Source organism: Ranitomeya variabilis, chromosome 4, assembly GCF_051348905.1.
Source record: "Ranitomeya variabilis isolate aRanVar5 chromosome 4, aRanVar5.hap1, whole genome shotgun sequence".
Taxonomy (NCBI): Eukaryota; Metazoa; Chordata; class Amphibia; order Anura; family Dendrobatidae; genus Ranitomeya; species Ranitomeya variabilis.
Window position 1 is genome coordinate 481,467,504 of NC_135235.1, and position 13,085 is coordinate 481,480,588.

General features: G+C 48.9%; 1 protein-coding gene across 1 annotated transcript in view; it reads left to right on the forward strand.

The window, feature by feature from the left end:
- ACSS2 (acyl-CoA synthetase short chain family member 2) overlaps window positions 1–13,085 on the forward strand; it is a 141,604-nt gene that overhangs the window by 55,876 nt on the left and 72,643 nt on the right. Inside the window, exons 3-4 of the mRNA XM_077251866.1 lie at window positions 10,227–10,318; window positions 10,437–10,540. Of these exons, the coding sequence (XP_077107981.1) occupies window positions 10,227–10,318; window positions 10,437–10,540 (196 nt within the window). The remainder of the gene's footprint in view (window positions 1–10,226; window positions 10,319–10,436; window positions 10,541–13,085) is intronic.

Below are 13,085 nucleotides of genomic sequence, written 5' to 3' on the forward strand. Positions count from 1 at the left end.
GTAGGCGTCATGAAAGTCGGTGCCAATCCGACCTGTGACGCCTATGTGGCGTCATGGAATGATCGAGTCCCTGCAGATCGGGTGAAAGGGTTAACTCCAATTTCACCCGATCTGCAGGGACAGGGGGAGTGGTACTTTAGTCCAGGGGGGGTGGCTTTGCCCCCACGTGGCTACGATCGCTCTCATTGGCTGTTGAAAGTGCAACAGCCAATCAGAGCAATTTGCAATATTTCACCTATGAAAATGGTGAAATATTGCAATCCAGCCATGGCCGATGCTGCAATATCATCGGCCATGGCTGGAAATCCTGATCTGCCCCCACCCACCGCCACCGATCTCCTCCCCAGTCCTCCGTTCTGTCCCGTACTCCCCTCCGTCCGCCTGTCCGCTCCCCCGTCCTCCTGTCCGCTCCCCCCGGGCTCCGATCCACCCCCCCTGTGCTCCGATCCACCCCCTCATACTTACCGATCCTCCCGGTGTCCGTCCATCTTCTCCCTGGGCGCCGCCATCTTCCAAAATGGCGGGCGCATGCGCAGTGCGCCCGCCGAATCTGCCGGCCCGCAGATTCGTTCCATGTACATTTTGATCACTGTGATAGGTTTTATCATAGTGATCAAAATAAAAAAAATAGTAAATGAACCCCCCCTTTATCACCCCCATAGGTAGGGACAATAATAAAATAAAGAAAATATATTTTTTTTCCACTAGGGTTAGAACTAGGGGTAGGGGTAGGGTTAGAACTAGGGTTAGCGTTAGAATTAGGCTATGTGCACACGCTGCGGATCCGCAGCAGATTGGCCGCTGCGGATTCGTAGCAGTGTTCCATCAGGTTTACAGTACCATGTAAACCTATGGAAAACCAAATCCGCTGTGCCCATGGTGCGGAAAATACTGCGCGGAAATGCGTTGTATTTTCCGCAGCATGTCAATTCTTTGTGCGGATTTCGCAGCGTTTTACACCTGTTCCTCAATAGGAATCCGCAGGTGAAATCCGCATAAAAAACACTGGAAATCCGCGGTAAATCCGCAGGTAAAACGCAGTGCCTTTTACCTGCGGATTTTTCAAAAATGGTGCAGAAAAATCTCACACGAATCCGCAACGTGGGCACATAGCCTTAGGGTTGGAATTAGAGTTAGGGTTGGAATTAGGGCTAGGGTTGGAAATAGGGTTAAGAATAGGCTTGTCGTTAGGGTTATGGTTAGGGTTAGGGGTGTGTTGGGGTTAAAGTTGGGGTTGGGGTTAGGGTTGGGATTAGGGTTAGGGTTGTGGTTAGGGGTGTGTTGGGGTTAGGGTTGTGATTAGGGTTATGGCTAGAGTTGGGATTAAGGTTAGGGGTGTGTCGGGGTTAGTGTTGGCATTAGAATTGAGGGGTTTCCACTGTTTAGGCACATCAGGGGTCTCCAAACGCAACATGGCGCCACCATTGATTCCAGCCAATCTTGTGTTCAAAAAGTCAAATGGTGCTCCCTCCCTTCCGAGCCCCGACGTGCGCCCAAACAGTGGTTTACCCCCCACATATGGGGTACCAGCATACTCAGGACAAACTGGGCAACAATTATTGGGGTCCAATTTCTCCTGTTACCCTTGTGAAAATAAAAAATTGCTTGCTAAAACATAATTTTAGAGGAATGAAAAATTATTTTTTATTTTCACGGCTCTGCGTTGTAAACTTCTATGAAGCACTTGGGGGTTCTAAGTGCTCACTACACCTCTACGCAAGTTCCTTGGGGGGTCTAGTTTCCAAAATGGGGTCACTTGTGGGGGGTTTCTACTGTTTAGGCACATCAGGGGCTCTGCAAATGGAATGTGATGCCCGCAGACCACTCCATCAAAGCCTGCATTTCAAAACGTCACTACCTCCCTTCCGAGCCCCGACTTGTGCCCAAACAGTGGTTTACCCCCACATATGGGGTATCCGTGTACTCAGGACAAACTGGGCAACAACTATTGGGGTCCAATTTCTTCTGTTACCCTTGTGAAAATAAAAAATTGCTTGCTAAAACATCATTTTTGAGGAAAGAAAAATGATTTTTTATTTTCACGGCTCTGCGTTGTGAACTTCTGTGAAGCACTTGGGGGTTCAAAGTGCTCACCACATATCTAGATAAGTTCTTTGGGGGGTCTAGTTTCCAAAATGGGGTCACTTGTGGGGGGTTTCTACTGTTTAGGCACATCGGGGGCTCTGCAAACGTAACATGATGCCCGCAGACCATTCCATCAAAGTCTGCATTCCAAAACGTCACTACTTCCCTTCCGAGCCCCGGCATGTGCCTAAACAGTGGTTTTCCCCCACATATGGGGTATCAACGTACTCAGGAGAAACTGGACAACAACTTTTGCGGTCCAATTTCTCCTGTTACCCTTGGGAAAATAAAAAATTGTGGGCTAAAAAATCATTTTTGAGAAAAGAGAAATTATTTTTTATTTTCATGGCTCTGCGTTATAAACTTCTGTGAAGCACTTGGGGGTTCAAACTGCTCACCACACATCTAGATTAGTTCCTTTGGAGGTCTAGTTTCCAAAATGGGGTCACTTGTAGGGGAGCTCCAATGTTTAGGCACACAGGGGCTCTCCAAACGCGACATGGTGTCCGCTAACGATGGAGATAATTTTTCATTCAAAAAGTCAAATGGCGCTCCTTCCCTTCCGAGCCTTACCATGTGAGCAAACAGTGGTTTATTCCCACATGTGAGGTATCTGTGTACTCAGGAGAAATTGCCCAACAAATTGTAGGGTCCATTTTATCCTGTTGCCCATGTGAAAATGAAAAAATTGAGGCTAAAATAATTTTTTTGTGAAAAAAAAGTACTTTTTCATTTTTACAGATCAATTTGTGAAGCACCTGGGGGTTTAAAGTGCTTACTATGCTTCTAGATAAGTTCCTTGGGGGGTCTAGTTTCCAAAATGGGGTCACTTGTGGGGGAGCTCCAATGTTTAGGCACACGGGAGCTCTCCAAACGCAACATGGTGTCTGCTAAAGATTGGAGCCAATTTTTCATTCAAAAAGTCAAATGGCGCTCCTTCCCTTCCGAGCCCTGCCGTGCGCCCAAACAGTGGTTTACCCCCACATATGAGGTATCAGCGTACTCAGGACAAATTGGACAACAACGTTCGTTGTCCAGTTTCTCCTTTTACCCTTGGGAAAATAAAAAAATTGTTTCTAAAAGATCATTTTTGTGACTAAAAAGTTAAATGTTCATTTTTTCCTTCCATGTTGCTTCTGCTGCTGTGAAACACCTGAAGGGTTAATAAACTTCTTGAATGTGGTTTTGAGCACCTTGAGGGGTGCAGTTTTTAGAATGGTGTCACTTTTGGGTATTTTCAGCCATATAGAACCCTCAAACTGACTTCAAATGTGAGGTGGTCCCTAAAAAAAATGGTTTTGTAAATTTTGTTGTAAAAATGAGAAATCACTGGTCAAATTTTAACCCTTATAACTTCCTAGCAAAAAAAAATTTTGTTTCCAAAATTGTGCTGATGTAAAGTAGACATGTGGGAAATGTTATTTATTAACTATTTTGTGTCACATAACTCTCTGGTTTAACTGAATAAAAATTCATAATGTGAAAATTGCGAAATTTTCAAAAGTTTTGCCAAATTTCCGTTTTTTTCACAAATAAACTCAGAAATTATCGACCTAAATTTACCACTAACATGAAGCCCAATATGTCGCGAAAAAACAATCTCAGAACCGCTAGGATCTGTTGAAGCGTTCCTGAGTTATTACCTCATAAAGGGACACTGGTCAGAATTGCAAAAAACGGCCAGGTCATTAAGGTCAAAATAGGCTGGGTCATGAAGGGGTTAAATGATACATCCCTGAAATCGTCGGTCTCCGCCTCTGTATCATGCTGTTCTCAGGTGAAAATCTGGTGACCGATTCCTTTAAAGGCCTTCAAGTGTGCCATCTTTTTAGACTCATTAGTGCTTGATAGAATTCCTTTCAGCGTTATACGGTAATTAAAAAGAATCTGTCACCTAATTTTGGGCCTATAAGCTTCGGCCACCGCCATCAGGGGCTTATCTACAGAATTCTCTAATGCTGTAGATAAGCCCCCGATGTAACCTGAAAGATAAGAAAAACAAGTTAGATTATACTCACCCAGGGGTGGTCACGGTCTGGTCCGATATGCGTCGCAGGTCCGGGTCTGGCGCCTCCCATCTTCATATGATGTCGTCCTCTTCTTTGCTTCCTGTCGCGGCTCCTGCACAGGTGTACTTTATCTGACCTGATGAGGGCAGCGTAAAGTACTGCAATGCGCAGGCGCCGGGCCTCTCTGGCCTTTCCCGGCGCCTGAGCACTGCAGTACTTTGCTCTGCCCTCATCAGGTCAGATAAAGTATGCCTGCACAGGAGCCGCGACAGGAAGCAAAGAAGAGGACGACATCGTAGGAAGATGTGAGGCGCCGGACCTGCGACACCCATCGGACCGGACCGCAGCGGGACCACCCCTGGGTGAGTATAATCTAACGTGTTTTTCTTATGTTTCAGGTTACATCGGGAGATTATCTACAGCATTACAGGATGCTGTAGATAAGCCCTTGATGGCGGTGGCCGCAGCTTATAGGCCCAAAATTAGGTGACAGATTCCCTTTAATTTACAGTTATAATAAAGTAATAGTTATTATATGAACAATTAATAAATATCGTGTGACCTGTATCCTAGTGCAAGGGTCCCCAACTTGCAAGATTATGCTGTGTGGCTTCTGGTTTCTGGTAGCTCGAGGCAATAGCGCTGGGTAACGATCATGATGTAGTTGTGGTGGAGAACAAGCTATGAACAGTCTCTGGAGTATCAGCTAGGCAACTGCCCCCTCCATCTCATTGTTAATGTCATCCCTTGTTTAGAACCAAAAGAAAAATAGACCTCTACGAATTGACTTTTATTGATATAGATTTTAAAAATCAATTTTTGCTTAAAAATGGTGCAAAAGTATGGGCCAACAGGGAAAAAGTATTATAACCTACTATGAAAGGCTAATCTCTCCCTAGAAGAGCCCTAAGAAATCGCCCTACCTGTCAGCGAAGGTTGGCACCCTGGTTGTAGACGTGATGGCGCCCTTGCTCATCGTTGGTAGCCCTGAAGACCCTAATGCACCCTTAACATACTAAACACTGAAAAATACACAAAAATCACACACACAGTTTTTCACACAAAGTACCCCTAGTGTAGGGACCCTATGGTCTCATAGGAAGATGAATAAATATTGGAGTCCTATATTGCTTTAGGTCATCTAAATGGGATATAGCCAAGATGAACAGTCATGTAAATAACAAGTGGCTTTTATCATCAGTGATGTGACAAAAATAAATAAAGGAGTGGAGCAAATGTATAAATGGCCTAGATAAATAGTTAAAGGCCCCGTCACACATAGCGATACGACCTGGCCGTGATCGTTGGTAAGTCGCTGTGTGGTTGCTGGGGAGCTGTCACACAGACAGCTCTCTCCAGCGACCAACGATCAGGGGAACGACTTCGGCATCGTTGAAACTGTCTTCAACGATGCCGAAGTCCCCCTGCAGCACCCGGGTAACCAGGGTAAACATCGGGTTACTAAGCGCAGGGCCGCGCTTAGTAACCCGATGTTTACCCTGGTTACCAAAAAAAACAAACCGTACATACTCACCATCTGATGTCCGTCAGGTCCCTTGCCCTCTGCTTCCTGCTCTGACTGAGTGCCGCCGTACAGTGAGAGCAGAGCGCAGCGGTGACGTGAGTATGTACTGTTTGTTTTTTTTAACATTTACGCTGGTAACCAGGGTAAGCATCGGGTTACTAAGCGCGGCCCTGCGCTTAGTAACCCGATGTTTACCCTGGTTACCAGTGAAGACATCGCTGGATCGGTGTCACACACACCGATTCAGCGATGTCAGCGGGACCTCAACGACCAAAAAAAGGTCCAGGCCATTCCGACACGACCAGCGATCTCGCAGCAGGGGCCTGATCGCTGGTACGTGTCACACATAGCGAGATCGCTACTGAGGTTGCTGTTGCGTCACAAAACTTGTGACTCAGCAGCGATCTCGCTAGCGATCTCGCTATGTGTGACGGGGCCTTAAGACTCGCTTGTCTGAAGATTAGGCTACTTGTAACTGTAGTTCAAACAACCGTTAGATCAGACTTTTGGTCTGTACTGTGTATGTATGTATGTATATGTGTATATATGTATGTACTAGCTGTTTCCAGCCAGCTAACGCTCGGCACGCTCATTGCTATCTAATTAACGCTGCTGGTGATTAAACTAAAGTAAATAATGACAACATTCAATAGCACTTACGCAGGTGGTAAATTACCTTAAAATGAAGTTAATAACAATAATTGTGGTAATGTGGTGGGGGGTGGGATTATCTGTGGTGATGTGGTGGGGGCGGGATTTTGTGGGGTAATGTGGGGACGGGATTGTGTGGTGGGGGGTGGGATTATCTGTGGTAATGTGGTGGGGGGCAGGATTATGTGTGGTATTGTGGAGGGATTATCTGTGGTGATGTGGTGGGGGGCGGGATTATGTGTGGTATTGTGATGGAGGGATTATCTGTGGTGATGTGGGGGGCGGGATTATGTGTGGTAATGTGGGGGCGTGATTGTGTGGTAATGTGGTGGGGGGCGGGATTATGTGTGGTAATGTGGCGGGATTATGTGTGGTAATGTGGCGGGGGGCAGGATTATGTGTGGTAATGGGGCGGGATTATGTGTGATAATGTGGTGGGGGCGGGATTATGTGTGGTGATGTGGGGGGCGGGATTATGTGTGGCGATGTGGTGGGGGGCGGGAATATGTGTGGTAATGTAATAAGGGGCAGGATTGTGTGGCGATGTGGTGGGTGTGGTAATGTAATAAGGGGCGGGATTGTGTGGCGATGTGGTGGGGGGGCGGGATTAATAGTGGTAATGTGGTGGGGGGGCGGGATTAATAGTGGTAATATGGTGGGGGGCAGGATTGTGTAGTAATGTGGTGGGGGGCGTGATTATGTGTGGTGATGTGGTGGGGGGCGGGATTATGTGTGGTAATGTGGTGGGGGGCGGGAATATGTGTGGCGATGTAGTGGGGGGCGGGATTATGTGTGGTAATGTGGTGGGGGGCGGGATTAATAGTGGTAATATGGTGGGGGGCGGGATTATCTGTGGTAATGTGGTGGGGGGGCGGGATTATCTGTGGTAATGTGGTGGGGGGGCAGGATTATGTGTAGTAATGTGGGAGGGCGGGATTATGTGTGGTAATGTGGTGGGGGCGGGATTATCTGTGGTAATGTGGTGGGAGGCGGGATTATGTGGTAATGTGGGGGGGGGCGGGATTATGTAGTAATGTGGGGGGCGTCATTATGTGCGGTAATGTGATGGGGGGCGGGATTATGTGGTTATGTTGGGGGGTGGGATTATGTGTGGTGATGTGGTGGGGGGCGGGATTATGTGTGGTGGGGGGTGGGATTATGTGTGGTGATGTGGTGGGGGCGGGATTATGTGTGGTGATGTGGTGGGGGGCGGGATTATGTGTGGTGATGTGGTGGGGGGCGGGATTATGTGTGGTAATTGGGTGGGGGGGCGGGATTATGTATGGTAATGGGTGGGGGGCGGGATTACGTCTGATGTGCTGGGGGATGGGATTGTATGTGGTAATGTGGGGGGGCGGGATTATGTATGGTAATGGGGTGGGAGGGGGATTATGTGTGGTAATGTGGGGGGCGGGATTGTGTGTGGTAATGGGGTGGGGGGCAGGTTTATGTGTGGTAATGTGGGGGGTGGGATTATGTGTGGTGATGTGAGGGGCGGGATTATGTGTAGTAATGCGGTGGGGGGCGGGATTATGTATGGTGATGCGGTGGGGGGCATGATTATGTGTGGTGATGCGGTGGGGGGGCGTGATTGTGTGGTGATGCGGTGGGGGGCGGGATTATGTGTGGTAATGTGGTGGGGGGCGGGATTGTGTGGTAATGTGGTGGGGGGCGGGATTATGTGTGGTAATGTGGTGGGGGGCGGGATTGTGTGGTAATGTGGTGGGGGGCCGGATTATGTGTGGTAATGTGGTGGGGCGGGATTATGTGTAGTAATGTGGTGGGGGTGGGATTATTTGTGGTAATGTGGTGGGGCGGGATTATGTGTAGTAATGTGGTGGGGGTGGGATTATTTGTGGTAATGTGGTGGAGGGCGGGATTGTGTGTGGTAATGGGGTTGGGGGGCGGGATTATGTGTGGTGATGTGGGGGCGGGATTATGTGTGGTGATGTGGGGGGTGGGATTATTTGTGGTGATGTGGTGGGGGGCGGGATTATGTGTGGTGATGTGGGGGCGGGATTATGTGTGGTGATGTGGTGGGGGGCGGGATTATGTCTGGTGATGTGCTGGGGGAAGGGATTGTGTGTGGTAATGTGGTGGGGCGGGATTGTGTGTGGTAATGGGGTTGGGGGGCAGGTTTGTGTGGTAATGGGGTGGGGGGGCAGGTTTGTGTGGTAATGTGGTGGGGGGCGGGATTATGTGTGGTGATGTGAGGGGCGGGATTATGTTTGGTAATGTGGTGGGGGCGGGATCATGTGTAGTGATGTGGTGGGGGTGGGATTATGTGTGGTGGGGGGAGGGATTGTGTGGTAATGTGGTGGAGGGCGGGATTATGTGTGGTAATGTGGTGGGGGGCGGGATTATGTGTGGTGATGTGGTGGAGGGGCGGGATTATGTGTGGTAATGTGGTGGGGGGCGGGATTGTGTGGTAATGTGGTGGGGGGCCGGATTATGTGTGGTAATGTGGTGGGGCGGGATTATGTGTAGTAATGTGGTGGGGGTGGGATTATCTGTGGTAATGTGGTGGGGGCGGCATTATGTGTGGTAATGTGGTGGGGGGACGGGATTATGTGTGGTGATGTGGGGGGCAGGATTGTGTGTGGTGATGTGGGGGGCGGTATTATGTATGGTGATGTGGTGGGGGCGGGATTATGTGTGGTGATGTGGTAAGGGGCGGGATTATGTGTGGTAATGTGGTGGGGGCGGGATCATGTGTAGTGATGTGGGGGCGGGATTATGTGTGGTGATGTGGTGGAGGGGCGGGATTATGTGTGGTAATGTCGTGGGGGCAGGATTATATGTGGTAATGTGGGGGGGCGGGATTGTGTGTGGTAATGTGGTGGGGGCGGGATTATGTGTGGTAATGTGGTGGGGGGCCGGATTATGTGTGGTGATATGGTGAGGGGGCGGGATTATGTGTGGTAATGTCGTGGGGGCAGGATTATATGTGGTAATGTGGGGGGGCGGGATTGTGTGGTAATGTGGTGGGGGTGGGATTGTGTGTGGTAATGTGGTGGGGGGCGGGATTGTGTATGGTAATGTGGGGGCGGGATTATCTGTGGTAATGGGCTGGGAGGGTGGGATTGTGTGTGGTAATGTGGTGGGGGGCGGCATTATGTGTGGTAATGTGGGGGGACGGGATTATGTGTGGTGATGTGGGGGGCGGGATTGTGTGGTGATGTGGGGGGCGGGATTGTGTGTGGTGATGTGGGGGGCGGTATTATGTATGGTGATGTGGGGGCGGGATTATGTGTGGTGATGTGGTGGGGGGCGGGATTGTGTGGTAATGTGGTGGGGGGCGGGATTGTGTATGGTAATGTTGGGGGCGGGATTATATGTGGTAATGTGGTGGGGGTGGGATTATCTGTGGTAATGGGCTGGGAGGGTGGGATTGTGTGTGGTAATGTGGTGGAGGGCGGGATTGTGTGTGGTAATGTGGGGGCGGGATTGTGTGTGGTAATGGGGTGGGGGGTGGGATTGTGTGTGGTAATGTGGTGGGGGCGGGATTGTGTGCGGTAATGTGGTGGGGGCGGGATTGTGTGCGGTAATGGGGTGGGAGGCGGGATTGTGTGCGGTAATGGGGTGGGAGGCGGGATTGTGTGTGGTAATGTGGTGGGGGCGGGATTGTGTGTGGTAATGTGGGGGGCGGGATTGTGTGTGGTAATCTGGTGGGGGTGGGATTGTGTGTGGTAATGTGGTGGGGGGCGGAGCTACTGTGCAGGGGGCGGGATTAGCGAGTAATGCCTCATATATATAGATATACTAGATGGCGTGACTAAGAATTACATTATATATTGTCATGATTGAATTATGTGCGTAATCTACTGTATACCTTTTTTTTTTTTTGGGGGGGGGGGGGGAGTCGGAGGGATTTTTTTTCTTTTGCTGTTAGGCCAGTTACTGTCACTTTAAATTGATCATTTCTGTCTTTCGTCTTTTGATTTTATTTTTTTAAGGGAAGGGAATGAACCAGGAGACTCTACGTCCATCACTTACGCAGAGCTCTTGAAGAAGGTGTGCCAGTTTGCCAATGTTCTACGTAGTCAAGGTATACGGTCATTTAGCCATGCTTGCTTAATGTTACTGTAATAACACATGGACTCTTACCACGGTCGTTTTTTATGTATCCATAACACATTAAAACAAACTAACATTTGTTTCCGCAGGTGTTAAAAAAGGAGACCGTGTGTCCATATATATGCCCATGGTGATAGAGCTTGTTGTCGCAATGCTGGCTTGTGCTCGAATTGGAGCCATTCACTCCATAGTGGTGAGTTTTATGTTTGGAAATATATTTTTATGAAGATCATATCATCTAATCTCATAATTGTCACTAAATATACAGCAGGTTCAAAGTTATACTTTTGTGCACCGAATTTTATAATGGAGTGAATGGATTTATTTTACAATAGTGAACAGATTAGGAGACATGCTGTGATATCGTCACATGGACATTGGCAACCTAAAAACTATATCTAAGCTTGGGCAACCACTTAGGGCTCGCTCACACATATAATACAGCATATAATTCAGGCAAGTGCTCATCTGCAATTTTTCTATAGTCACCTTCCACGACAGCATGGGAGGTTGTCTCCACACCCTAATGGGGGACAGGAAGCACAAGAGGTTAAAAGCCCCTCCCACCTCCTATTCGCCAGTGTCTTTCCTGTCCCCCATGGGGCATGGAGAGGTTGTTGTATGCTGTAGGGCCAGTGACTACAGCGTACCTTCTTTTGCTAAACCGGACAGTGGTGGTCGTGGGTTCGTCCCTCCTCCTCCGATCTGCTCCCGTCACCAGCTGTGGCCTTGGGACCTTCCCGGCCCACCTGCGTCCCCACACGGGGGTAAAGCTGGCCGGTGATCACCGACCAGAGGCCTCCTGAAGCTCTCCGGTCCTTTCCTCCTCACTTGCGCGGTGTTCGGCTTCCCGGAAGTGGAGGCGCAACACTTCCGGGCCTTGTGTTCCACTCTGGAACGCATGCACTTCCGGTGCCGTGCACCCGGACTGCTGAACGGCGTGCGGAGTACTTGAAAGTACGCTGAAGCCTGCTCTTGGACCCGGGGAGGAGGAGGGGAAAAGCCAATCGCTCTGGGGACAGGGTTTATAACTATTTAAACCTGCCTGAAGACACCTTCCAGGTAAGACTGATGCCCTCAGTATGGTTGGTGCTTCCTGCCCTGCTCCTGCAGAACCCAGCGCTGCTCCTCTAAGTTGGATATGGGGTGGGTCCTAGGCTAGGGGCCTTTGCAGTATAGACGTCCCTCTACTTGCACTACTCTCCCTCTTTTTTAGGGAGACAAGTCTGCCCATAATACCCCTGCCAAAAAACCTCTCAAATGTGCTATCTGCAATAGTAAGCTTCCCTCGCTATGGGAGAAGAAGCTTTGTCAAGTGTGCACAGACAAAGTGGTCAGAGCGGAACAGCCCTCTCTCATCGAGGATATACGTACCCTGGTCAAGCAGGAGGTTCATTCCTCCTTTACCGCCTTTACCCCTCCTCCGCCACCACTCTTTCCAGGGCCATCTACCTCTAAAAAATGGAAAATTGAGGGGGTGGACTCTGATTACGAGTCCGAACACTCTTATCCCTCATCCTCTGAAAAATGGAAAGAATCTACATCCCCCAGGATTTCAGAGGCTAGAAAATATTTTTTCACCTCAGAGTATATAGAAGAGTTGGTGAGCGCTATACGTTCTACATTCTGGATCTGATAGCTCAGGAATGGGAGCTCCCAGAGAAATGCCTTTCCACCACCTCAGAGTTGAAACATAGGTTTCCCTTGGATGGTAATTCCCCTGCTTAGGAGATTCCTAAGATGGACCTTCAGGTGGCTAGAATGGCTAAAAAAAACGCACTCCCCTTTAAGGATTCTTCACAATTGAAAGATGCTATGGATAGAAAAATAGCGAGTCTGCTGAAGAAATCCTGGGAAACGTCCACCTCTGCGTTAAAATCTAAAATAACCTCCACCTGTGTAGCCAGAGCTCTCTTCCGATTGCTTGAAGAGTTGGAGCATCATATATCCCAGGGTACCTCAAGGGGGATGCTATTGGATTCTCTTCCTATTCTCCAAAGAGCTACAGGCTTTCTGGCTGATACATCTATGGAATCAATCTGAATTGCCTCCAGGTCCCTAGTTCAAATCTAACTCAGCCAGAAGAGCGCTTTGGCTCAAAATGTGGAGCAGGGATGTCGCCTCAAAAGTTAAATTATGTTCAATCCCCTTTAAAGGCGAATGTGTTTGGCCCTGCTCTTGATGAAATTTTAGAGGAAGCCACTGACTGGAAAAAAGCCCTTCCTGAACAAAAACCCTCCCAAGAAGCATTTTTTTCGTGCCTCCCAGTCCCAGACCCCACAGACAAAGGGAAATGGTAAAACTGGAGGATGGAGTTAGGCAAAAGGAAGGGGGAAAAACATCCTTGTCCCCCAGCAGCAGCCCCGGCAGGATAAGCAATGACTCCAACCCAGTGGTGGGGAGGCTCACAAACTTTTTCCACCATTGGCAGGCCATTTCCAACTTCCAGTGGGTCCTCAATATCATAAAGAGGGGCATGCTGAAAGAGTTCGAGTCCTCCCCTCCTCGGGTTCTGAGGGTCACCTCCCTTCCATCTTCGGGAGCCCAAACCATTCTGATGACAGGTCTCCAGGATCTCCTAAGGTCAAAAGAAATCTCCCCAGTACCTCTGCAGCAATGGGGAACAGGCCACTACTCCCGTCTTTTTTTTTTTTTTTTTTTTTTAGTGAAGAAACCTTCAGGGAGGCACGCATTAGTATAAACCTAAAAAACCTCAATCAGCACATCTTCTATCACAG